Source organism: Aethalodelphis obliquidens, unplaced genomic scaffold (assembly GCF_003676395.1).
Source record: "Aethalodelphis obliquidens isolate GAN/ISIS:26980383/991018 unplaced genomic scaffold, ASM367639v1 scaffold1, whole genome shotgun sequence".
Taxonomy (NCBI): Eukaryota; Metazoa; Chordata; class Mammalia; order Artiodactyla; family Delphinidae; genus Aethalodelphis; species Aethalodelphis obliquidens.
Genome location: NW_020837945.1, coordinates 18,141,398 through 18,166,409, shown reverse-complemented (window position 1 = coordinate 18,166,409; position 25,012 = coordinate 18,141,398). Strand labels below are relative to the sequence as shown.

The 25,012-nt window shown below is 36.8% G+C and overlaps 1 protein-coding gene across 1 annotated transcript in view; it reads right to left on the bottom strand.

Annotated features, from left to right (window-relative positions):
- Positions 1–13,576, bottom strand: part of CYYR1 (cysteine and tyrosine rich 1) — a 104,800-nt gene extending 91,224 nt beyond the window's left edge. The window contains exons 1-2 of the mRNA XM_027101931.1: positions 13,177–13,576; positions 7,852–7,954 (exon numbers count right to left, since the gene is read on the bottom strand). Coding sequence (XP_026957732.1) covers positions 7,852–7,954; positions 13,177–13,576 — 503 coding nt within the window. The remainder of the gene's footprint in view (positions 1–7,851; positions 7,955–13,176) is intronic.
- Between the last annotated feature and the right edge of the window lie 11,436 nt (positions 13,577–25,012).

Genomic DNA, 25,012 nt, shown 5'->3' with positions numbered 1-25,012 from the left:
TCAGTAATAAAATATTAGAGTTGAAGGTCTCCTTCCTACTCCTGTGCCTAAGGTGACAAACTTGTCCCAGGACTGTCCCAAATTGTAGCACTGAAAGTCCTGCACCCCAGGAAACCCCTCAGTTCTGGGAAATACTGAAATTCATCTGTACTTTTCCCTCCCCCACAAATTTACCACACATTTACCACATGTGCATGTTTCTATAATATACAGAATTATTTTATGTGTTTAACTTTATGCAAATAGTATCATGTTTGGCACATTCTTTTCCTGTTAGCTCTTTTTCAAACAGCATTACAGTTTTGAGATTTACTCTAATGATACACTAACATACGTGGATTTAATTGCTATATCCCATTCTACTGTATGAATATACTCTAATTTACTTATCCATTCTCCTCTGATAGAAATTTAGGTTGCTTCCAATATTATGTTATTTTAAATAATATCAACCAACATTACAATGTCTCCTTGTGCATATTTGAGGATTTTCTAGGGAATATATGTAGAAGGGGTAAACTGCCAAGTCCTAAAGGATGCCCATCTTCATCTTTTCTGCATGTGGTCAAATTGCTCCCAAGTGTTGATAATGGTTTGTGTTTTCCCACCAGCAGTGTGAGTTCCCTTTCACGTTGGCCCACAGTGCTTGGTGCTATCAGACTTACAGAGTATTGCTAGCCTGACAGCTCTGAACAGTCTTGTACTGTTTTGAAATGCATTTCCCTGCTTTAGCTAGCCAAGGGGAGCATCTTCCGTGTGTTTATTGCCCTTCTGGTTTTCTTCTCTACTACTTTTGAGCACACACATTGCCCATTTTCCTATTGAGGCATTATGGATACTAATCTTTTGTGAATCATATGAACTGCAAGTATCTTCTCCAAGTGGGGAATTTGCCTGACACTTCGCCTATGGAATTGTTGCCTTATATATTTTTTAAAAATTTAAAGATTGATATATAATTCACATACCATAAAATTCATTGTTTTAAAGTGTAGAGTTCAGTGATTTAGTATACCTCTTCTTTTACAGTTTGTGCTTTCTAGCTTTTATTTTAGAAATCTTTCCTATTCTGATACTATGATGCCATTCTACTCTTTTTAAAAATGTTGTAAATGTTTGCTTCTTGCCTTTATGTAATTAACCCATTAGGATAGATTTTGGGGTGTGGTGTGATGGAGTGATCTAGTTTAACGTTTAACTGTATAGATAGTTAATTGTCTTGGCACCATTTATTAAATAATCCACCCACCTCTACTGGTTTGTAATCAGTAATCATCTCCGTTATCACATGAGTCAACTTCTAAGCTTTATATTCTATCAGTATATAGAATATAAAGTATATATAGTGTATATATCTATCTATATATATATATAGTATATATATATAGTATATATATCTGTGAACCAGTATCACACTATTTATTTTCCATAACTTTATAATAAATCTTGATGTCTCCTAGGCATGTCTTTTCACTTTGTTGTTTTTCATAACTGTTTTCTTTTGTCTACACCCTTTTCTTGCTCATATACATTTTAGGCTCAGTCTGTCAAACTCAATAAAAAATGGTTCTGTGGGTTTTTATTAGAATTGTATTGATTTTACATATAGTTCGGGAAGAATTGACATATCCCAATATTGAAAACCTTACAATATTCCCATCCACAATTCGGTATCTCTTAATTTCTTTAAGTCTCCCTTTAATCTCTTGAAACTTTTATGTATTTATATTACTCCAAAAGTGCCATGCACATATTATTGGATTTCTTATTAGGTACTTAGTTTCTGGTGTTGTGAGATTTGTGTACACACATATATATTATGTTTTCTGAGTGTTGTTGATGTATAGGGATACATTAATTTTTGTACACTGATCTTACATCTTGCAACGTTGATGAATTCTCTTATTTGTTTGTATAGTCTGAGGAGTATAGGCAATCATATCATTGGTAAATAATAACAATTTAGTTCTTTCATTTCCAATTGGAATCATTTCTTTTTAATTTGTCTTGTTGGTTACACTGACCAAGCCAGTAAGATGCTGAATAGAGTGGTGCTAGATACTAGCTTGTCTTATAGTTGCCTTAAAAGGGAATGGTCATAACAGTGTAGCACTGAGTATGGTTCTTGAGGTAGGTTTTGTTTTTTCTTTTGAGATCTTTATTCAGTTAAGAAATTTTCCTCTATTCATAGTTTGCTAAGTGTTTTTTTAACTCAAGTGAGTGATGGATTTCATCAATTGTCGTTTCTTTCAAGGATCTTCTTAGAATTGCTCTCCTTCAAGAAGTCTTCCTAGCACCCTAAAGTTGGACTAAAAACTCCTTCTCTCTGATTCCACTACATTTAGTCCTTTCCACAGCCTACTAAATTGTCTGTTTTCTAAGTTCATGTTTCGCAGTAGCTTATAAGCAATTCAAGAGCAGGAACTGTGTTTGATTCATGGCTATGTCCTCCATTACCAGCTGTAGAACATAGAATATCTCTGTACATATTATAGAAATAAATTGCTGGGAACATGTTCTAGAAACTTATCTAGCCCTTCCTAAAAACAAATTATGTTCTTAACAATGAAGCTTAATTTACAAAGGCAATTATGATTGAATAGAGTAGATTCAAAAAATTTTAGATATCTACACCTTTATATTTGCTCTTAATAATACATAAAATGTATTTATGTAATACATAAAATACATGTCTTCTGAGAAACAATGACTTTCTTCTTATAGCAAACATTATCTGTTACTACATTAATTTTTTTTAATTCAATTACTTAAACTAAAAAAAAATGTTCTCTGAGCATGCCATTCTCTACAAATCTCCATGTATTCACCAGTCTGGCAGCTTTCCAAACCCTGTCCTTTTGCATTTTCATGGAGGTTTCATTACAAAGGCATGATTGATTAAATCATTGGCCATTGATACTGAAATCAATCTCCAGCCCCTCTTCCCTCCCTAGAGGTACAGGGGTTGGAATTGAAAGTCCCAACCCCCTAATCACATGGTTGGTTTCCCTGGCAACCAGCCCCCATCCCCAGGTGCTTTCCAAAAGTCACCTCATTAACATTAAAATCAAGTTCATATTCATTTTAACATTATATTAGTTATTTATCATTCTGTCATTATTAAAACAAAAACAAGACTCCCACAAACTTTGATTTGCTCAGAATGTACCTTTTAGAGGTGTTTTATCATATCTAAGTCCTAAGAACATTTTAATTCATTTAATTTAAATGATGTTCTTACCAATGCCAAAGGCCTTTCAAACTGTATTACGTTTTTCTCCTTATTTGAACAGCCTCATTTATTTTATTCGGAATGCTCAGCTACTTAGTGAGTATGGGACCTCAAATGCCATTTGGAAATATGAAACCTTTATCTTTTAACTCAGTTTTGCTTTCATGAATAACATGGTTCTAACATCACAGTTGTGATATTTATTAGCTGTCTTTGCAAAACTTTGGGCAATACATCTTTTACATTTCATTGAAAAGAAAAGAAACTTAATCCCACCAGCATCTCCATTATTAGTTCTTTCTTTTGATTTTTCCCCGTGGGAATTTTGTGTTGGCCAGATGGCACACTGAAGGATCCCTAGACATATCTGCATTCTATGAAAGCAACATGGAAAAGCAAAAATCTATTTCTGAATGAGGGGATTAAATTTTATATCTTATCATCTGGCTCACCACGTCCAACCCAGTCATTATTTGGTTCATGTTCAATATTGTACAATTATTCTCCTATTCACATAACAGTCTTTCTTCGTTTTCAGTAAAGTCCTGCTTTTAGTCTGTCCCATTGCTAATGGTAATTAGCCACTCAATTGCACCCTCTGAGCCCTTGAATTCTACTAGTTCTAAAGAATACTCCATAAACCTTATCTTTATGTTGGATCCTATCTCTAGGAAATGTCAGTCAAATTTCATCAACAGCAAAACTGAAATACCCATTTCCATATTCATGACAGAATGTTTATTTTCCATGGAGAAAAGTGGCTGGATGAAATGTTTGAGAATCAGTTTGATGAGAAATTGTTTACTTTGTAAATTGGTCCAATTCTCATTTTCAAACACAGTGAGGTTTCTAATTGTCAGGTAGTTACACTCCTGATCAAAAATGGAGGAAAAATTTCCAGTCACATATTCTGTCATAAATGGTATTAAATAGAGTAACATCTCAAAGTGTTCACTCTAAATATTTTCTCTATGGAATAAGTAAAAATAATGTTCATTTGGTGCCTTCTCACCTTTGTCCCTTTTCTTAGTGGTTTCTAAGAGTGAGTCCATTTTACATAAAACCAGCTCTTATTTCCAGAAAAATACTGAACTATTTTATTTTAGTTTTGTTAGACATGACCAATAAAAGAATGTAGTCTACCAATAAAAGTCTGTAAAATAAGGGTGTATCTTTTGTCTTACCTATTTATTTGTATGTTATATTCAAAGTTTAACCTTCCTCTTCCAGCAACACTGAACAACATGGGTTTTCCCAAACTGACCATTTTCTTTCTTAAATCTTTGCCTTTGTAGGGGACACTGTCTCTGTCTGGAATGCTCTTCCTTTTCTTCACTGTCCATTTATGTAAATATCTACTCTTTCTTTAAAACTCTGTTCAAATTTCATATTTATGAGACTTTCTCTAAACATCTCTTTCTAAACACACACACACACATTTAGCTGCTTTCTCTCTTCTCAGCCTTTCAATAACACTTCATAGATTAATTCTATGAAGAATTATTTGTCTACATTTTCTTTTTATACAAGATTGTGAGATTGTAAAGGTCAGGGAACATCATTTATTCATCTTTGGATCCTATGCTGCCATGGTAACAGGCACTCAATATGAATTTGTAAATAACTGATTGCATAGTATATGCTGACTTTTGCAAAAATTATTCTTAAATTCTGGAAAATAATACTGTTACTTTTCTATATGGAAGTCAATATCTGTGACCATAATGAGCAAAAGCAGGCATGCCATTTTAAATAGATTTATGTCAAATAGACTTATTGTATTGCTCATTTTGCAGTATATACAAATATCAAATCATTATGTTGTACATCTGAAACCAATATAATGTTACACATCAATTACATCTCAATTTTAAAAAGTATATATGTTATTTTTAAAGTTTAATTTTTAAATTGTTTTCACAAGACACAAATAAATTTTCAGATTCCTAACTGATAGAAAGGGGGTAAAAGGGAGAGACCTGAGTAAAATAATACTTTTCAACTATATAAAAGGTGAATTGAAAGATAGCTCTTGTGATATCTTTGAAAACAAATCTTAACGATTAATTTGCAGAAGTTTAGAAAGAGCAGTTGAAGTAAATGGAATTAAGGGCTAAACACCTCTACTCATTATTTTAGAGAGGCCTCAGCAAGAAGGATTAAGTGTGCCTTACCTTACCAATTTACACAGTCTAGAATGACCCAAATCGTGTTTTGTACTCGCTTTAGCTCATTCTAGGCTAAGCCAAGACATTTTCTATTTGAAAATAAACAAGACTCGAAGCCAGATTTATAAAATTATTCATTTAGGATACAAAACATTCCACTGTGTTTATTGCTTTCTTCCCTATTACCTTACTGATGACCATGAAGATTAAGTTCTCTGTTAAGATGATTAAAATGATTTTACTAAGAATGTGCCTGGATGCTTGGAAGAGAAGAAGCATAACATATGAGTTCCAAAATAGCAATATTTGAAAACATGTGTATGAAAGAACTTTTGTAAGCATTCTTGGAATTATTTTCTCTTTCTCTACCCCACACACCCACCCTAACTCAAAAAAGAGAAAAGCTTTGGGTGGAGTTAACTCTTTTCAAATCTTAAACAATAACTGGAAATCCTGAAAATGTATTCTCCTTTATCCAGTGGGGAAAACACTTTAAAGCTCTTTTTTTTCTCTAAGAATTGTTTAGCAAGGGATTTACTTAGTGGTTTCTATTTTGAACAGAAAATTCAGTTTAGCTGCCTGAAATATAATGCCATCTGTGTTTATTTCCGCCCTCCAAAAAACACAATTGTTTTTTTCAAACATAGCAAGTACATGGCCCTAATAACCCAGATAAAGATATAACTCAACAAATTCTTTACTTTAACCAAGTGATAAAATTAGTTCTAAGAATAGGTACCATAAAAAATGAATCTGATTGCAAATATAAAACATGAAAAGCACAACTGTAAATTAAAAAATATTTAACTATTTTGATTAGTAAGTAATTATGTCTTCTATATATATTTATCAGGTTGGAGGTATCTATGAGGTGAGAAAAAGGGCACAACACACACATTGTGATGTAGTTAGTGGGCAGAGAAATGGGCCAGGAGCCACAGAACCAAAGAATCAGAGTCATTCTGACAGCAGGTTCTTCAAATCTATACCACCTTTGGGGCCCAGTCACACATCTACCTGTAACAACAGCCTCTGGCATGTGGAGATCATTGGAAGAATCAAATTTGAATTTAGTAATGAAGTATTTTAATTTACTTAAAAAGTATGAAGTGATATACAAATGAGAAACATCATTATGTATTTATATTCTAAGCTGATTCTGACTGTTTTCTAAATGTAAAGGGACTTAATGTTTTTCCACCAAATCTTCTATGAGAAAAAATTAAAACATTTTAGAGTTTATTTGCATTTCAAAGAATGCTTAAATTCTGTTCATCAATCTTTATTACAGCCTGACATTTCTTCCATCGCCATGACAGTCTTCAAGAATATCGTGAAGTATGATTCTTTCTGGCCTTATTCATGGAGACATGATCTCTAAGATCAGCCCCACTTTGATTCTAGAAAGTCTATGCGATGCCAGGTTTTCTATTCTCAGGAAACCGAGGATGACTTATAAGCCATCTCAATGGGTATATGCTTAAAATAGCCAGACACACATCACTTATTGCCTAATCTTTCCTGGCTCCACGTAAGCCTTCATAAAACACAAGTTAAGTCACAATGGAGCAGCCTTCAAATCATCCTGACAGTCACTTGAAAAATACAAAATGCAGACTCCTGAAAGCCATGGGTGATGGTCACCCATGGGTGAAATTCTTATGTTCCTATTCTCTACCTTCTATTTCTCAACTTGAAGGTGTGTGTAGAGGAACAGAGAGTTGCACAGTCCTCAGACATACAACCCTGAAGACAACTTCTGCTCGTCCATTTCCCTTCGCCTAGAAGCATCTCTAAAATAAATCCTTAATTTGTTAGAGAGAAATACTTAACACCTTCTCTGCATGTATGTTTCATTGATTTTTGTAGTTGGTTATCACTTTACCCTGTTGAGGCTAGATTTCTTGGGATCTAATCTTGTTTCCCAAAGTTGCTTTAGATGCATCATGTAGAAAACTGACGTTTCATATCTCAACTCTTTTTTATTCATAATGTCTCTTTTCCCTGATATCTACTGGCTGAGTCAGACAAATATATGCATGGCAAAATAAACTGGCTATCATTAAATGACAAATTCTAACTTACTAATCCTTCAACAAATGGACAAAAAATATAGTTTACAATGTTAAAAAATGATCAATATATGAATATGGTCTAGTTAAAACATTATTATTACTATTACATTATTATTATCATAAAACAAATTAGACAATAAAAATATTCTTTAAACTCCCTTCTAACAAAAGCAATTTATTTTGTATATTAATTTGCACATTTAGTTAAATAATACAATACACTAGATAGTGATGAGTGTTGACTGTCTCCAGTAAAGATTTTATGTCAACAATCAATCTTAGAATTTCCTACTCATAGCTATAACTTAGTACTTTTTGAAAACATAACCGGGCAAGGGAAAAAGTATCAATATGGCCAAATTCGATTAATACTCACGAGAGAATATTCCCAATATAGGCATAGTAGGAGCAACAGTAGGGTGTGGTTCCATCACAGCAGTAAGATTTGCAGTCTTTGCCACACTGAGCAAGGCAATCCTCTACAAAATAAAAACCATATCCATGCAGTTACATTTCTGAAAATCCCACCTTCATGAAAAATCACTCTATTTCACATCTTGATCGGTCAACCACCACTCTTTAGCACATTTAGACTTTCATTTTACGTGCTCACAATTCTAAAACATTTGGAAGCACCTAAACTAGTTTTCCTTCCTTATTAGACATAAATCTGGAAAAGGCAAAGACCAGTCTTTGAACCTCCTCCATCGAGCACCATAATTGGTAGTCAGAGTTGGTTGAATGAGACATTGAAGGGAGGAATGAGTGATCCAACTAATCAGACATTAAATTCGTCAACAGAGTTTTTGCAATAATTTTTAAATGATAAAAGTCTTTTGACTTTAGGGTGCTACTCTCAACTACATTTAATGGAAAGTGTTGTTGACATGAATAATATCAACTGGAGATAATATTTAAGTAATGTATATTTTTCACCACAATGCATTATATGCTTCCCTTTCCCTACCATTTTTTTACCTTCGTAATTACAGTTTGTATATATAAGGTACCACAGATGAGTCTGCATATCCTATTAATCCATTTGGATTGGAAGATAATGAGTTAGTTAGCTGTGGGGGAAAGTTCCTATAGATAATTCACTGGTGAATAATTAAGAGTTTATTTGATGCCAGATTTAAGAATCAATAAGCTATGAGGGCTTCCCTGGTGGCGCAGTGGTTGAGAGTCCGCCTGCCGATGCAGGGGACACGGGTTTGTGCCCCGGTCTGGGAACATCCTACATGCCGCGGAGTGGCTGGGCCCGTGAGCCACATGTCCGGAGCCTGTGCTCCACAACGGGAGAGGCCACGACAGTGAGAGGCCCGCGTACCGCAAAAAAAAAAAAAAAAAAAAAAAAAAAGAATCAATAAGCTATGAAACAGCACTATGTGAAAAGGGAAATGTATTTTCTGATTAAAAAGGACATACCAGAGCTGACAAAACCAAATTACTGTCTTTTTTCCATGCTTTTGGCAAGGAAAATTATACCAAAATGTTAAATAAAAATTACCCTACCTTTAAAAAATTCTTTATTCTTCCTAAATGATTTATGTTTAACAAGTTAAGGTTATCATTTAGTTATAATCAGTGGTATAAATTACAATGGATATATGAGTTTCAGGTACATGTAGGAAAACATTAAGTACAGTCTGATAATTTAAGGTACATGTTCAAGAATCACAAAATAGGTCATTTCCAACTCAATCTCTGAAGGCAATAACTACTATCTAAATTATATAAGACTTTTGCTTTTCTGTCAAAGTCATAACATAAAAGTGCAAATGTTATATATATGCCTACACGTCCATGTAATTGATTTGTCTAGAGAGGAAAATACAGATTTTCCTTTTAAATCACCTCCCTGACAAGATGATTCTTTACAAATTGATGCGATCAAAACCCAGCAAAGTTCTTTCTCCTTTATCAATAATGCATGGCCTCTGTGGAACAAGTCAAAAGTTCATGTTTTCTTTTCCTCAATTTTATTCTACTTCATAAATGAACAAACCTTAATGTTTTCTTCTGGGATGTGGTAAGAAGACATGAAAGGGAAAAATAACTACCTTTGTAAGATTCAGTAACTCTACTTAAATCCAAAATTTTGAGGGCAGAAAACACGATCTAATGATTTATTGACAGTGTCTGCTTTTTGCAGTTTATTTTATCATTTTCCCAGGGAATTTCTATAGCTTTTATTTTTAGTACTGTTTAATTAAGTCAAATATTTAGACTAGTCAGTTATCTCAAGCGCTTAGCTGGGATGTTTTGCTTTATGCTCTTAAAAGCCGTTCAGATAGTGGGAGAGCTGACACCCCCGCCTTATTCTGTCAGAGCAGGACAAGTGATTTTTAAATAGCTTCATGGGGTGCCTTTTGCATAATGCCCAAGACAGTGACATCTTATTAAGCTCTCCATGATTATCGAAAATTCAATTACTGCTATTGTAAGGACATGGTGTTATCAAAATATTTTGAGCCAATGTTACAGGAAACCAAGCCCCAAATCTTGTAGCCAAGAAGCTGGATTATACCTGCAGCAAACATCTAGATCCTGCCACACATTGTTCATTATTTTTATGGCCTTTTCCACACTCTTGTCTACTTCCCAGAATTAAACAACTGAAAAGGCAAGGTTTAATAGTATGGCAAATACATTCACAATCACAACATTTCCAAATTGGGGGGTCAACCACACCTCAAACTTATTTTGATATGTTAGTTGCTTTCTCCGATTTATTTGAGAACAATCCTATAAAGATCACAGTTTGGACAGTACAGAAGCATTTTCTCACGTGTGAAAGAATGAAACATCCCAATGGCCCTCAGAAGATAAATAATATTGTTACTAATATTCAAGTTAACATCCTTGAAAATTAGCTAGTTCCAATTTTCATCAATGACTTTAGTTAAAGGTAGCATCTGGAAGAAGCTTCCCCACTCCCATCTTAAGAAATGTGTAGTACAGTAAAGCATCTGGCTCCAAGCACTTGCTCAGAATTGGCTCTTGTAATCTATAGCTAAGGATCAGAAAGGAAGGAAAAGGAGGAGACAGAAGTCACTGGCTAGGGTTGGGAAGGTTAAAACCTTGGCCGAATCCTGTCTTTGTAGCCTGCAGTGGGAGTTGGATAATAATATAAACACTTCATTGAATCCCTTCCCCAAAGTGACTCCACAGTCAGACATGATGCTTCAGGTATAGAAACCTTGCTGTTATTTCCTTAACGAATGGAAGCTGTATTTAACGCATTTTCCTTGGAGAAAATAATTCAGGTTACGGACAGTGCATCTGCATAGGTTTTTGTCCCATTAAAGCTGGCAATTTATTTAACAGCATATCTGGATTAATTCTATGTCTTCCGTGTTCCCCCGTCTCATCCCAATCCTCACTTCCAGCCTTATCTCTTAGTTCCAACCCAACTGTGTTATCTGTTTTTGCATATACAAATCTCATGATTTTTGCCTTTGTTCACATCTATCCTACTATATCTCCTATGTCCAAGGCTTCCTCTAATTCAAAGGTGTAGGTCCTAAAATGTCCTCCTTAATTTAATTTCTCTGAGCAAATATTTCCTGAGTTCCTCTTATGGGCCAGGTGTTTCACTAGTCTCTGAGAATATTATGCTAAACAAAATAGACATCATCTTCATGGAGCATATCCTCCTAAGCCAGCAATAAGGTCTCCTTCAAACACCTAGAGCACATGGTGTATCTCTCCTATAATACAGCTTTTTATACCTTAGAGTAAAGGGCACACCTGATCTCCCAGACAAGACTCAAAGCATGGCCTCTGTCCTACGTATCATTCAACACTTCTCATTCCATAAATATTAGTTGAGTGAATACGGCAAGCATAAAAAGGCCTCTGAAATAGAGTTCAGGAATTAATATCAAAAGCACATTAGCTAATCATTTCTTATCAAAGATGATAACGTGACCTAGTATTGGCTTGCAATGACTTTGTAGCGTACTAGGGAGGGATGAGGATGGAGAGAAGAAATGAATGGAACGAAAACTTTTTAAACTGATCAAGCTTGCTGCTGGCCATCTGGGCGGGTTTCCTGAATCCTAGGGGTGCTGTGCACTTAACATTGGGGGAACAGGAAGAAGGGAAGGAAAAGTGCAAATTAGAAGCGTTCGGCTCACCAAAGAGAATAAAATGGACAAAAGAACAAGAAAAAGTTGTTCAGTGGTGTGAATAAGGTGAGCAAGGGAATTAAAGTTTCATTTGCTGTGTTCTATTTTCTTATTTTTGTTTTCTTTCGGTAAACAGAGGAAGTGGAAAGAATTATCATTGTTTCAAATGAACTAATTTTAATTTAACATTTTAAGTTAACATTAAGATTTTAATATAACACAAATATTAATGCAATTGATTCTGTTAGACTCTCAAATTCTAAAAACATTATATGACTTAAGTAGTGCTGGAAAAACATTATAATGTGGACTCTCCTCATTAAATAGAAAGTACTTTTTCTATTTTATAAATTTCTGTATTTGAAGGTCAGCTATTCCCCTACAATAAAATATCTTTAAAACAACTTATAGACAGACACTAATTTACATTTTAATAAACAGATTGGAAACTTCTATAGAAGTTATTGTGATTCATTTCTGGCAAGGTTGAATGAGAAATTCAGTTCTACTGATGTGCAGGTAAGAATGCTGAAGAACGTCTTCATTTTGGTTGCAATATCATTGTAAGTATCAAAAGGCCAGCACAGTGCTATACATAAACTTACTACTGCAAGGTCATAGGTAAGCCTGTGGTGTTTGTCATAGGAAGTTAGAGACATGAAAACATTTACAAAGAACTCTGCTTTTATCCTGTTTTTTAAAATATGAAGCGGATGCAAAGCCTCATGTGTAATTAACTTTATACATGAATAACCAATGAAAGGCCATTTTTGTCTCAGCATCAGTCACAAAACAAGAAAACTGCTTTGCTTCATCAATTATTAGCAATTCTCTCTAAGAATAATTAGGATGAGGGAAATGAGATGCCCTTCACCTATAAGCAAGCACTTAACAAATTCAGCGAAAGCAGATCAGATTCTGGGTGAATTTATGCCTCTCGAAAACCCTATATTTCAACTCAGAGCTTCCAATTACCCTGTCCACCACACTTGAGGATCATCTTCTAAAGAAGAAAAACAGAGGTCTAAGCCTTTTTTATTTCTGAAAGGGAAAATCCGGAATATTCGGAATGTGGAGGTGGAGGGGCCAGTGGGTAGCATTTACTGAAATGGAAAAGTCATCAGATTAGTTTATTTGAAACCTCAGCGATGCCTCCCTAACTTCAGGTGCTTTTCAAAAAACATGCTTTCCTCGCACAGCTCAGTCTCCACCCTCACCCCAAATTCCCGAGTCCTGGATACGACTGGAAAAAATGCACGCTATCCAGAAAATAAAAACAATAACCCCTAAATGTGGGGTTGGGGGTAGTTGCTTCGTGGAGAGAGAGAAAGGAAAAGAAAAAAAAAAAAAAGGAAACGTGTAAGGAAAGGGACAAAACAACCGCGTGGAGGTCAAGCCCAGGGCTGCAGAGCGCGGGCGCGGGCTTCTGCTCCTGCCTGCGGGGACCGCACAGTCTCTGACCTCCCACCATGGTCCCGTGCATCCCGCGCAACCCGTGTTTGCTCGGAGTGTGACCCCAGCGCCGCCCCGAGCCCCCTTCCCCTCTCCCGCCGCCCTAGGTCACTGACCTGCGTAGACAAAGAGCAGGACCAACTTCGGAAGCAAGACCCCTGGACACCCGGGGACCCTCCGCGCGTCCATCCAAGCCGGTGGCCGGAGGTTGCGCGCCTGGACAGAGATGGACAGAGAGACAGACAGACCGGTCTGTAGAGAGGGCTGGGAGCCAAGGGAGAGCCCGGCACCGGGAGGGGATGGGGGAGCTGGAGGGCGGTCAGATGGAGAGGGCAGCGCTCTGGAGAGCCGGGTGGCGCGGAGACCTGGCCATCGCCCTGGGAGCTTTCGAGGGGAGCCCGGGCCGCCGCGCGGGGCTGCGCTGGGGCGGAGGTCTCTTTGTCTGTCCCCGTGGCGCTCGGGCGGCGGGCTAAGCGGCCGATCCAGCGTCCTCGGCCACCCGGGCTCACATTTCATCTCCGCGGGTGGCACCTACGCGAGGCTGGGGGCGGGGGTGGCCCCGACTCCTCCCCACGCTCCAGTTCTTCCTTCTATAGAGTGACTCGAGGAGCTTGGTCCTCTCCTGAAGGAACTTTTTCTAACCCTTTGCTTTGGCTATCGACACGGAGTTTTATAAGCTCCTTTATCGCTCTGCTCTCCACTCCAATTTTTCCTTTGGAAGTAATGGATGAAGAAAAGCTTTGTATTTTATCTTTACACAAATGAAGGGAATTTTCAGGGTTTAAGATGTTAGACAAAGAAAACCAGTGAGGAAAACCTAGGAGAATTGGAAAGTACAGAAACAGTGAATGGTTTAAGGAGAGCACTGTGGCAATATGTATCAAAATTCAAATGCACAAACACTTTAGTCAGTCCTCCTCTAGGAGTTCATAAATATACTACTACATGTGTATTAGAGGATGCAAGGATACATCGCCTCCAAAATAAACATCACTTGACCTTCCTACTGTATTTCATGCATCATTGCAGAGCTAACCATCCACCAGGTCCAACAAGAAGCCTGGTCAATTTCTCCTTCTCCCTCAGCCGCAATAACCAGTCTATCACCAAGTACCACTGATTGTACACCTAATACCCACTCAAATGAATTTGCATTTTGGCCTCCATTTCTGCCCTAATATAGGCTCTTGTAGTCTCCATGATAACCATTCTCCTGCCTCAAGGGAGATCAGCCAGACTGAAGCTAGATTATTTCTTCTTAAACTACAGATTTAATCACATTCATTCACCTGTTTAAAACTCAGTGGCTTCCTGTTGCCCTTAAGTTAGAATCCAAACATTTAATCCTTGGCTTCTGAGAAACTTCATCCCTTGGTCCTACAACCTCACAGTTTCTGGAAAGTAAAATAAAGCTTGACTTGAGTTTTTTTTTTTTTAAATTACAGAAAAATTATAAAATGATCACGTTCAAAAACAACTTAGACTGTTCAATCAAACAGAGCACATATTCGTAACATAGAGAAGAAGTATAAAGATGAGGAAATCATGGATAAAAATATTTTAAAAAACTCCAAGGCACATAGAGAGAGGAGGCCCCAAATGAGAATAATATGCAGGCTCGAAGCAGTTTTTGAAGAACCAAAAATGAAGAAGCAAACAGCAAAGATATTTTTTTTTAAATTCTGAGCTATAATAATATTTGAATTTTCTGATGTAAAATGGTGAGTTCCAAAATTTTTTTTTAAAGAGGCATGCATATATACATATCCCCGAGACCTACTTGAACTTGTATAAATTAAAATCATATAAATTTTCATATATAATTTTTAAAAAGTCTCTTAGAAAAAGAATCAGACAGACATTAAACTCCTCATTTGCAACCTTGGAATTTAAAAGAGAGTGAAAATATTTCTAAACCATTGAAAGATAAAGACTATAGTCCAAGAATCATATTCCCAAATTGGATTCCATTAATATTTGAATTCATGAAGATATTTATAACAGTGTTTATTATCATTTTAAAACACGGTAAAGAGCCTACATGTCCAACAGAGGTAAAACAATTAAGTAAATTAGGATATGTGCACGTTATATATGAACTTTAAAATGATGGGGAAAATCCATAAGATATATAGTTAAGAGGAAAAATGGGAAAGGAAAACTGGAAGTAACCCATGCATAAACAGATTGTGCTATATCCATACAATGAAACACTACTCAGCAATAAAAGAAAGTTTGAAGTACATGCAACAACATGGATAAATCTCTGCTAACAATATGCTGAGCAAAGAAGCCAGACACAAACAAATTACTGTGTTATTTTGTTTATATGAAATTCTAGAAAGGCACAATTAATCTATAGTGACAGAAAGCAGATGAATGGTTGCCTGAGGGTGTGTGTAGGAAGAGATTGATGGCAGAAGGTCATGAGGGAACTGTTTTGGAGTGATGGAAATGTTCTATATCTTGATAATGGTGGCTATTCTACAGGTGTGTACATGTGCTGAAGTCATGGAATTGTACACTTAACAGTACACTTAAAATGTGTATGCTTTAGCGTATGTACATTTTACCTCAAAGAAGTTGATATTTCAAAAGCTATGCTAATTCATAATAGGAGATAAGAGTATATACATCATTTTATGTACATTTAAGGTTTCTATGTGTGTCTGGTCTTCATCTTCATTAAAAGATGTGCAGATGCCAAGAAAAGAAAGTGTTCATGCAGACATGGGCATAAAACCCAAAAGAAAGCAAGGAGGGAAAAACTGAAGAAGTAAAAGGGAGATGAACTAAGTATGGCATTCAGGGCGTAGAAAGAATATTGAATGCTGTGTACCAGGGCCATTTTTAAGTTCTTTAAAATTTCAATGAATACTCTCAACATCCCATTGAGGTAGATACTATTATTATTATCACCCTTGTTCTATGAGCAAAGTCAGGAGGCCCAGTGTGGGTAAATAACTTTGCCAAAGTCACACAGCAATGAGTGGTGCCCGATAGTGTAACTCCAAAGCAGAACATCTGCCCCTAAACACAGAAGCTAAATTGTCTTTCAAAATTAATAGCTTGGTTGGTTTCAGTGACGTTTAAAATTCCCAGTTTGACCACATCAAAAACAAGAGATAAAATACTTGCCAATGATGTTGGTCAACTGAACTTATTTCAGTTAGCATCAATAAAGCTTAATGAGCAATCCTATGTTCAAGACCTAGTACCAAGTGTGGGAAGTTTTAAGGAATTAACCTTCTTTGAAGTTTTGTAGAAGGGCAGTTTGATAAAAGCACAAAGTACTATTGGTTTTAAGATTTTTCTCTCACAATTCTATGTCACACAATAATGATGAGGGTTTTTGCTACAGTTTAGAAATCATTTCTGCATATGTAATATCTCATTTAATCATCATAATCCTAAAATGGATTGCATTACTATTACTATTTTTTATTACTGTTATTTTTGTTGTAGCTTAGCGGTATGGTTCTGAAAGTTTAGTGTGTATCAGAAGTACCTGCAGGGCCTGTTAAAACACAGGTCACTGGACCTAACTCGATTTGGTAGTTTTAGGGTGGTACCCGAGAATTTGCATTTCTAAAAAGTTCCTGGTTGATGCGGATGCTGCTGGCTGGGTACCACAACTAGAACCAAACCACTGGTTTAGAAAATTCTGACTTAGAGAATCTTGCCTCTTGCCTCAAGTGACTTCTAAGAGAAAGAAGCAGGTTTTAAATCCAGGTTTCTCTTTCTAGCTCTTATACCCATTTTAGTATACTGCTGTTTCTCATCTTCACATTTTCACCATAGTTCGGCTATTAACAGCCCTACAAATCACCTTTTAAATGTTCTAATTTTACGTCTCACAAGGATTTCTGATAAGTATCTCATAATTGAAAGTGGGATTTGAGTTTGAGGGTTTTTTCCCACTCAATATGACCATATTAGCTTTTCAAAGGAAATTTGGGAGAAATTCATGTAACAGCCATATGCTTTGAAATATTAATTTAGTTTTAAAAGTCTATCCACAGGGAAGTAATTTTATTCTGTAATCCATCTTGTGTGGCATTAAATGCTTGGCTCTTAAAAGACTGCAGTGTAAGAAATTCACATTTTAGAGGAAATATACTTGTATCGCTACTAAGTACATAATGTAGCCTATTATATTTAACTATTTAAATCAGATGTTTCATCATTTTTTTAAGTTTGTGTAAAATATCCAACAATCTGTCCCTAATTCAAAGAAAGACAAAGAACAAGATGGAAACTTTACCATTTGGATATTTTCTTGTTTGTTCTATCATTTGTGACACTTTCATTTACTCAGAGGATGATGAAACAATGGCATTTGTGTAGATTTATTTTTTGCTTTTTTGTAAATTTTCTACTTGGAAATAATGTCAAACAGAAAATCTTCAAGAGTAGTACAAAGACACCCATGTTTCCTTTACTCAGATTCACCAATAGTTAACACTTTGTCCCATTTGTTTATCATTTGCTCTTTTTCTCTATATGTGTATGCATTATTGTTTTACTGAACCATTTGAGAGTAAGCTGCATACATCATATCTCTTTCCCCCAAATACTTTAGTGTATGGGTCAGTTTATTGGAAATTTCTACTATACAGTTGCTGCTTTTTCCTTTCCTAGGAATATGCAAAATGTGGGAATGCATTAAACCTCCCAAACGTCCTGCTCTTCAGCAAAATCCCTCTCCCCCTTAGATTTAACACGTATGAATGTTTTTTGCTTGAAGCAGTCTCTACTGTGATGGTTGCAGAATGATGATTTTTCAGACTCCAAATCTGTCTCTGCATTGGCCAATTGGCACTTGGCATTCAAAACAAGAATGCTTCTCCTTTATTGATTGATTGATTGATCATCAATAAGGACTCATGAATTCCTAATTTTTGAGGGTTTATAATTTATTAATCTCAAAATCTCCCGTATTTGGCCAGTGGAGTCCCTTCAAACTAGCTCCTATGTCCTTGTGACACATCCTATAATTGCTTCAGGCACTTCTTTTAACTTCCTGATATAAAAGATGTTCCAGGTCCATATTGAATCTTACCTTCCCCAGCCCTGGAATCAGTCTTTCTCTGAGGAGTCCTGGTTCCTTTTAATGGATAATCGTATTAGAAATCAACATCTCATCACTAGACGTTCTTGTTGCTACTGGAGTGTCTTTGCTTCTTGGGCCTTCCAGTGGACAGAGATAAGAAATATATGCATGTTTTATATATGAGTCTACACCAACACTCCAATTCCAATTCATTACCATAGGGCTCTTCCTCAATTTCCACCATTTCACATCTGTAACTCTCTTTTTACATTAACTTAGTTTTGCATTCCTATAATACATTTTAAATTGTTTCAGAATTACTTTGCTTATGTCACTATCAAAAATGATAATGCAAAAAAAAAAAGCACCCAACACTAAAAAGAGTTCAGAAATTGTTTTCATTACTCCCCCACGCTACTTGACCCAAGACTAAGGGTATATAATTTATTAGTGTGTTCATAATATACTTGAATTAGTCAAACTCTCCCTCTCTAGCCCCAACTTTAATTTAATTGAAATGTAGTTGGGTTCATTTATTTCCATTTGTTTTCAGTTTTCATTTTTTGAGGTTGTTGCTGTTATCATTGTTGTTTGTTTTGGGTTTTTTCCCCATCTTTGTTGATTTAATTTTATTTTTTGAATATGTAGAGCTTCTGAAAGTCAAAAGCAAACAGTAAGATGTATTCAGAGAAGTGTCAGTCCTTCCCATATGCCTTTCATCTCAGTCTTCCCGTGCCTTCAGTGGAATCAACTTCATTATTTTCTAGTTTGTCTCTCATGTGTTTCTTTTTGTTTGTAAAGAGGAGCAGCTTATTTTTTGTAGTGGGCAAAGAAATTTTAGGTGTATTATAGGATTGTGGAATTGGAAATAGAAAGGGAGAAATCTGGAGTGATAGATTGAAATTGGAATTATTGGTATAGATGTCCTTATTTCCCTTTCTCTCTTACACAGAAGGTAGCATGTCATCCATGCTATTTGGAACTTCAGTTTTTTATACTGAATTTTGGAAATCACTCTATACCAGTTCATAAAGATTGTCCTCTTTAATTTTTTAATGCTTTGTAGTATCTCATTGTATAGCCTTCTCATATGTCTGGATCTTTAGATAGTTTCCAGTATTTTCAATTGCAAATAATGCTGCCATGAATAACCTTGAGAATATGTATTTTCTTATTGTTGCAGCTATATCTTCAGGGTAAATAAGCACAAGTGGAATTACTGGGTTAGACAGTAAATGCATGTGTAGTTTTGTTAAATATTGCCAAATTCTCTTATAGAGGGAATATACAATTTCGCATTTCTACAAGAAATGCATCTGATTGTCTGTTGCCCACAGCTCTGCCAATAAAATATACTGTCAAGCTTTTGATTTTATCTGTTTTATCAGTTTTATGGGATTGGTGGTATCTCTTGAACTCCTCTTATTATGATTGAAATTGAACACGCTTTCTTTTTTTTTTAACACCTTTATTAGAGTATAATTGCTTTACAATGGTGTGTTAGTTTCTGCTGTATAACTGTGAATCAGCTAAACATATATCCCCATATCTCCTCCCTCTTGTGTCTCCCTCTCACCCTCCCTATCCCACCCCTCTAGGTGGTCACAGAGCACCAAGCTGATCTCCCTGTGCTATGCGGCTGCTTCCCACTAGCTATCTATTTTACATTTGATAGTGTATATATGTCCATGCCATTCTCTCACTTCATCCCAGATTACCCTTCTTCCTCCCTGTGTCCTCAAGTCCATTCTCTACATCTGGGTTTTTATTCCTGTCCTGCCCCTAGTTCTTCAGAACCATTTTTTTTTTTAGATTCCATATATATGTGTTAGCGTACAGTATTAGTTTTCCTCTTTCTGACTTACTTCACTCTGTATGACAGACTCTAGCTCCACCCACCTCACTACAAATAACTCAATTTCATTTCTTTTTATGGCTGAGTAATATTCCATTGTATAGATGTGCCACATCTTCTTTATCCATTCATCTGTCAATGGACACTTAGGTTGCTTCCATGTCCTGACTACTGTAAATAGAGCTGCAGTGAACATTGTAGCACATGACTCTTTTTGGATTATGGTGTTCTCAAGGTATATGCCCAGTAGTGGGATTGCTGGGTCATATGGTAGTTCTATTTTTAGTTTTCTGAGAAACGTCCAAACTGTTCTCCATAGTGGCTGTATCAATGTACATTCTCACCAACAGTGCAAGAGAGTTCTCTTTTCTCCACACCCTCTCCAGCATTTATTGTTTTTAGATTTTTGGATGATGGCCATTCTGATGGGTGTGAGGTGATACCTTGTAGTTTTGATTTGCATTTCTCTAATGATTAGTGATGTTGATTGAATAGTGTATATTGAAGAATCTGTGCATTCCTGGGATAAAACCCACTTGATTATGGTGTATGATCCTTTTAATGTGCTGTTGTATTCTGTTTTCAAGTATTTTGTTGAGGATTTTTGCATCTATGTTCATCAGTGATATTGGTTTGTAGTTTTCTTTTTTTGTGGCATCTTTGTGTGGTTTTGGTATCAGGGTGATGGTGGCCTCATAGAATGAGTTTAGTTGTGTTCCTCCCTCTTCTATATTTTACAAGAGTTTGGAAAGGATAGGTGTTTGCTCATCGCTAAATATTTGATAGAATTCTCCTGTGAAGCCATCTGGTCCTGGGCTTTTGTTTGTTGGAAGATTTTAAATCACAGTTTGAATTCCAGTGCTTGTGATTGGTCTGTTTATATTTTCTGTCTCTTCCTGGCTCAGTCTCAGAAAGTTGTGCTTTTCTAAAAATTTGTCCATTTCTTCCAGGTTGTCCATTTTGTTGGCACATAGTTGCTTGTAGTAATCTCTCATGATCCTTTGTATTTCTGCAGTGTCAGTTGTTACTTCTCCTTTTTCATTTCTAATTGTATTGATTTGAGTCTTCCCCCTTTTTTTCTTGATGCATCTGGCTAACAGTTTATCAATTTTGTTTATCTTCTCAAAGAACCAGCTTTTAGTTTTATTGATCTTTGCTATTATTTCATTTCTTTTTCATTTATTCCTGATCTGATTTTTATGATTTCTTTCCTTCTGCTAACTTTGACGTATTTTTGTTCTTCTTTCTCTAATTGATTTAGGTGTAAGGTTAGGTTGTTTATTTGAGATGTTTCTTGTTTCTTGAGGTAGGATTGTATTGCTATAAACTCCCCTCTTAGAACTGCTTTTGCTGCATCCCATAGGTTTTGGGTCGTCGTGTTTTCATTGTTATTTGTTTCTAGGTATCTTTTGATTTCCTCTTTGATTTCTTCAGTGATCTCTTGGTTATTAAGTAGTGTATTGTTTAGCCTCCACGTGTTTGTATGTTTTACAGATTTTTTCCTGTAATTGATATCTAATCTCATAGTATTGTTGTTGGAAAAGATACTTGATACGATTTCAATTTTCTTAAATTTACCAAGGCTTGATTTGTGACCCAAGATATGATCTACTCTGGAGAACGTTCCATGAGCACTTGAGAAGAAAGTGTATTCTGTTGTTTTTGGATCGAATGTCCTATACATATCAATTAAGTCCACCTTGTTTAATATGTCATTTAAAACTTGTGTTTCCTTATTGATTTTCAGTTTGGTTGATCTGTCCATTGGTGAAAGTGGGGTGTTATAGACCCCCACTATGATTGTGTTACTGCTGATTTCCCCTTTTATGGCTGTTAACATTTGCCTAATGTATTGTGGTGTTCCTATGTTGGGTGCATAAATATTTACAATTGTTATATCTTCTTCTTGGATTGATCCCTTGATCCTTATGTCATGTTCTTCTTTTTCTCTTGTGGTAATTTTTATTTTAAAGTCTATTGTGTCTGATATGAGAATTGCTACTCCAGCTTTCTTTTGATTTCCATTTGCATGGAATATCTTTTTCCATCCCCTTACTTTCAGTCTGTATGTGACCCTAGGTCTCAAGTGGGTCTCTTGTAGGAAGTATATATACGGGTCTTTTATTTGTGTCCATTCAGCCAGTCCATGATTTTTGGTGGGAGCATTTAATCTATTTACGTTTAAGGTAGTTATCAATATGTATGTTCCTATTATCATTTTCTAAATTGTTTTGGGTTTGTTATTGTAAGTCTTTTCCTTCTGTTGTATTTCCTGCCTAGAAAGTTTCTTTAGCATTTGCTGTAAAGATGGTCTGGTGGTGCTGAATTCTCTTAGCTTTTGCTTGTCTGTAAAGGTTTTAATTTCTCCGTGCAATCTCAGTGAGATCCTTGCTGGGTAGAGTAATCTAGGCTGTAGGTTTTCCCTTTCATCACTTTAAATATGTCCTGCCACTCCCTTCTGGCCAGCAGAGTTTCTGCTGAAAGATTAGCTGTTAACCTTTTGGGAATTCCCTTGTATGTTAATTATTGCTTTTCCCTTGCTGCTTTTAAAATCTTTTCTTTGTATTTAATTTTCAATAGTTTGATTAATATGTGTCTTGTCGTGTTTCTCTTTGGATTTATCCTGGATGGGACTCTCTGCACTTCCTGAACTTGATTGACTATTTCCTTACCCATATTAGGGAAGTTTTCAACTATAATCTCTTTAAATATTTTCTCAGAACCTTTTATTTCTCTTCCTCTTCTGGGACCCCTATAATTCAGATGTTGGTATGTTTAATGTTGTCCCAGAGGTCTCTGAGACTCTCCTCAATTCTTTTCATTCTTTTTTCTTTATTCTGCTGTGCAGTAGTTATTTCCACTATTTTATCTTCCAGGTCACTTAACCGTTCTTCTGCCTCAGTTATTCTGCTATTGATTCCTTCTAGAGAATTTTTAATTTCATTTATTGTGTTATTCATCATTGTTTGTTTGCTCTTCAGTTCTTCTAGTTCCTTGTTAAGCGTTTCTTGTATTTTCTCCATTCTATTTCCAAGATTTTGGATCATCTTTACTATCATTACTCTGAATTCTTTTTCAGGTAGACTGCCTATTTCCTCTTCATTTGTTTGGTCTGGTGGGTTTTTACCTTGCTCCTTCATCTGCTGTGTATTTCTCTGTCTTCTCATTTTGCTTAACTTACTGCATTTAGGGACTCCTTTTCACAGGCTGTAGGTTCGCAGTTCCTATTGTTTTTGGTCTCTGCTCCCAGCGGGTAAGGTTGGTTGAGTGGGTTGTCTAGGATTCCTTGTGGAGGGGACTGGTGCCTTTGCTTTGGTGGATGAGGCTGGATCTTGTCTTTCTGGTGGGCTGGAACACATACGGTGGTGTGTTTTGGGGTGTCTGTGACCTTATTATGATTGTAGCAGCCTCTCTGCTAATGGGTGGGGTTGTGTTCCCGTTTTGCCAGTTGTTTGGCATATGGTGTCCAGCACTGTAGCTTGCTAGTCATTGAGTGGAACTGGGTCTTGCCGTAGGAATGGAGATCTCTGAGAGAGCTTTCACCATTTGATATTATGTGTGACCTGGAGGTCTCTGGAGGACCAGTGTCCTGATCTCAGATCTCCCACCTCAGAGGCTCAGGCCTGACACCCGTCCAGAGTACCATGGCCCTGTCAGCCACACAGCTCAGAAGAAAAGGGAGAAAAAAAAGAAAAAAAGAGAAAAAGAAATAAATAAAATAAAGTTATTACAATGGAAAAAAATTAAAAATAAAAACATTAAAATGTAATAAAAGAAAAAGAAAGAGAAAAAAAGAAGAGAGCAACCAAAGCAAAAAACAAATCCACCAATGATAACAAGCACTAAAAACTATACTAAAAAAATAATAATAATAAGTAAAATGGACTGTCAGAACCCTAGGACAAATGGCAAAAGCAAAGCTATACAGACAAAATCACACAAAGAAGCATACACATACACACTCACAAAAAGGGAAAAAGGAAAAAATATATATATATATAAAAAAGGAAGAGAACAACAAAATCAGTAAACAAATCTACCAATGATATTAAGCTCTAAATACCAAACTAAGCTAAACATAAAACCAGAAACAAATTAGATGCAGAAAGCAAACCCCAAGTCTACCTTTGCTCCCAAACTCACTGCCTCAGTTTTGGGATGATTCTTTGTCTCTTGAGGCATTCCACAGATTCAGGGTACATCAAATTGACTGTGGAGGTTTAATCCGTTGCTCCTGAGGCTGCCGGGAGAGATTTCCCTTTCTCTTCTTTGTTTGCACAGCTCCTGGGGTTCAGCTTTGGATTTGGCCCCACCTCTGCGTGTAGGTCACCCTCAGGCATCTGTTCCCCGCCCAGACAGGATGGGGTTAAAGGAGCAGGTGATTAGGGGGCTTTGGGCCCCTCAGAAGGGGGGGGGGGGAGGGAGGGATACGGAATTCAGGGTGAGCCTGCGGCTGCAGAGGCTTGCATGACATTGCAACAGTGTGTTCTCCTGAGGAAGTTGTCCCTGGATCACGGAACCCTGGCAGTGGTGGGCTGCACAGGCTCCCGGGAGGGGAGGTGTGGATAGTGACCTGTGCTTGCACACAGGCTTCTTGGTGGCTGTAGCAGCAGCCTTAGCATTTCATGCCCATCTCTGGTGTCCGCAGTGATAGCCATGGCTCGCGCCCATCTCTAGAGCTCATTTAGGCGGTGCTCTGAATCCCTTCTCCTTGTGCACACCAAGACAATTGTCTCTTGCCTCTTAGTCAGGTCCAGACTTTTCCCTGGACTCCCTCCTGGCTAGCTGTGGATACTAGCCCCCTTCAGGCTGTGTTCACATAGCCAACCACAGTCCTCTCCCTAGGATCTGACCTCTGAAGCCTGAGTCTCAGCTCCCAGCCTCGTCCGCCCTGGCGGGTGAGCAGACAAGCCTCTTGGGGTGGTGAGTGCTGGTCGGCACCAATCCTCTGTGTGGGAATCTCTCTGCTTTGCCCTCTGCACCCCTGTTGCTGCGCTCTCCTCCGTGGCTCTGAAGCTTCCCCCCTGCCAACCCCCCCCCCCCC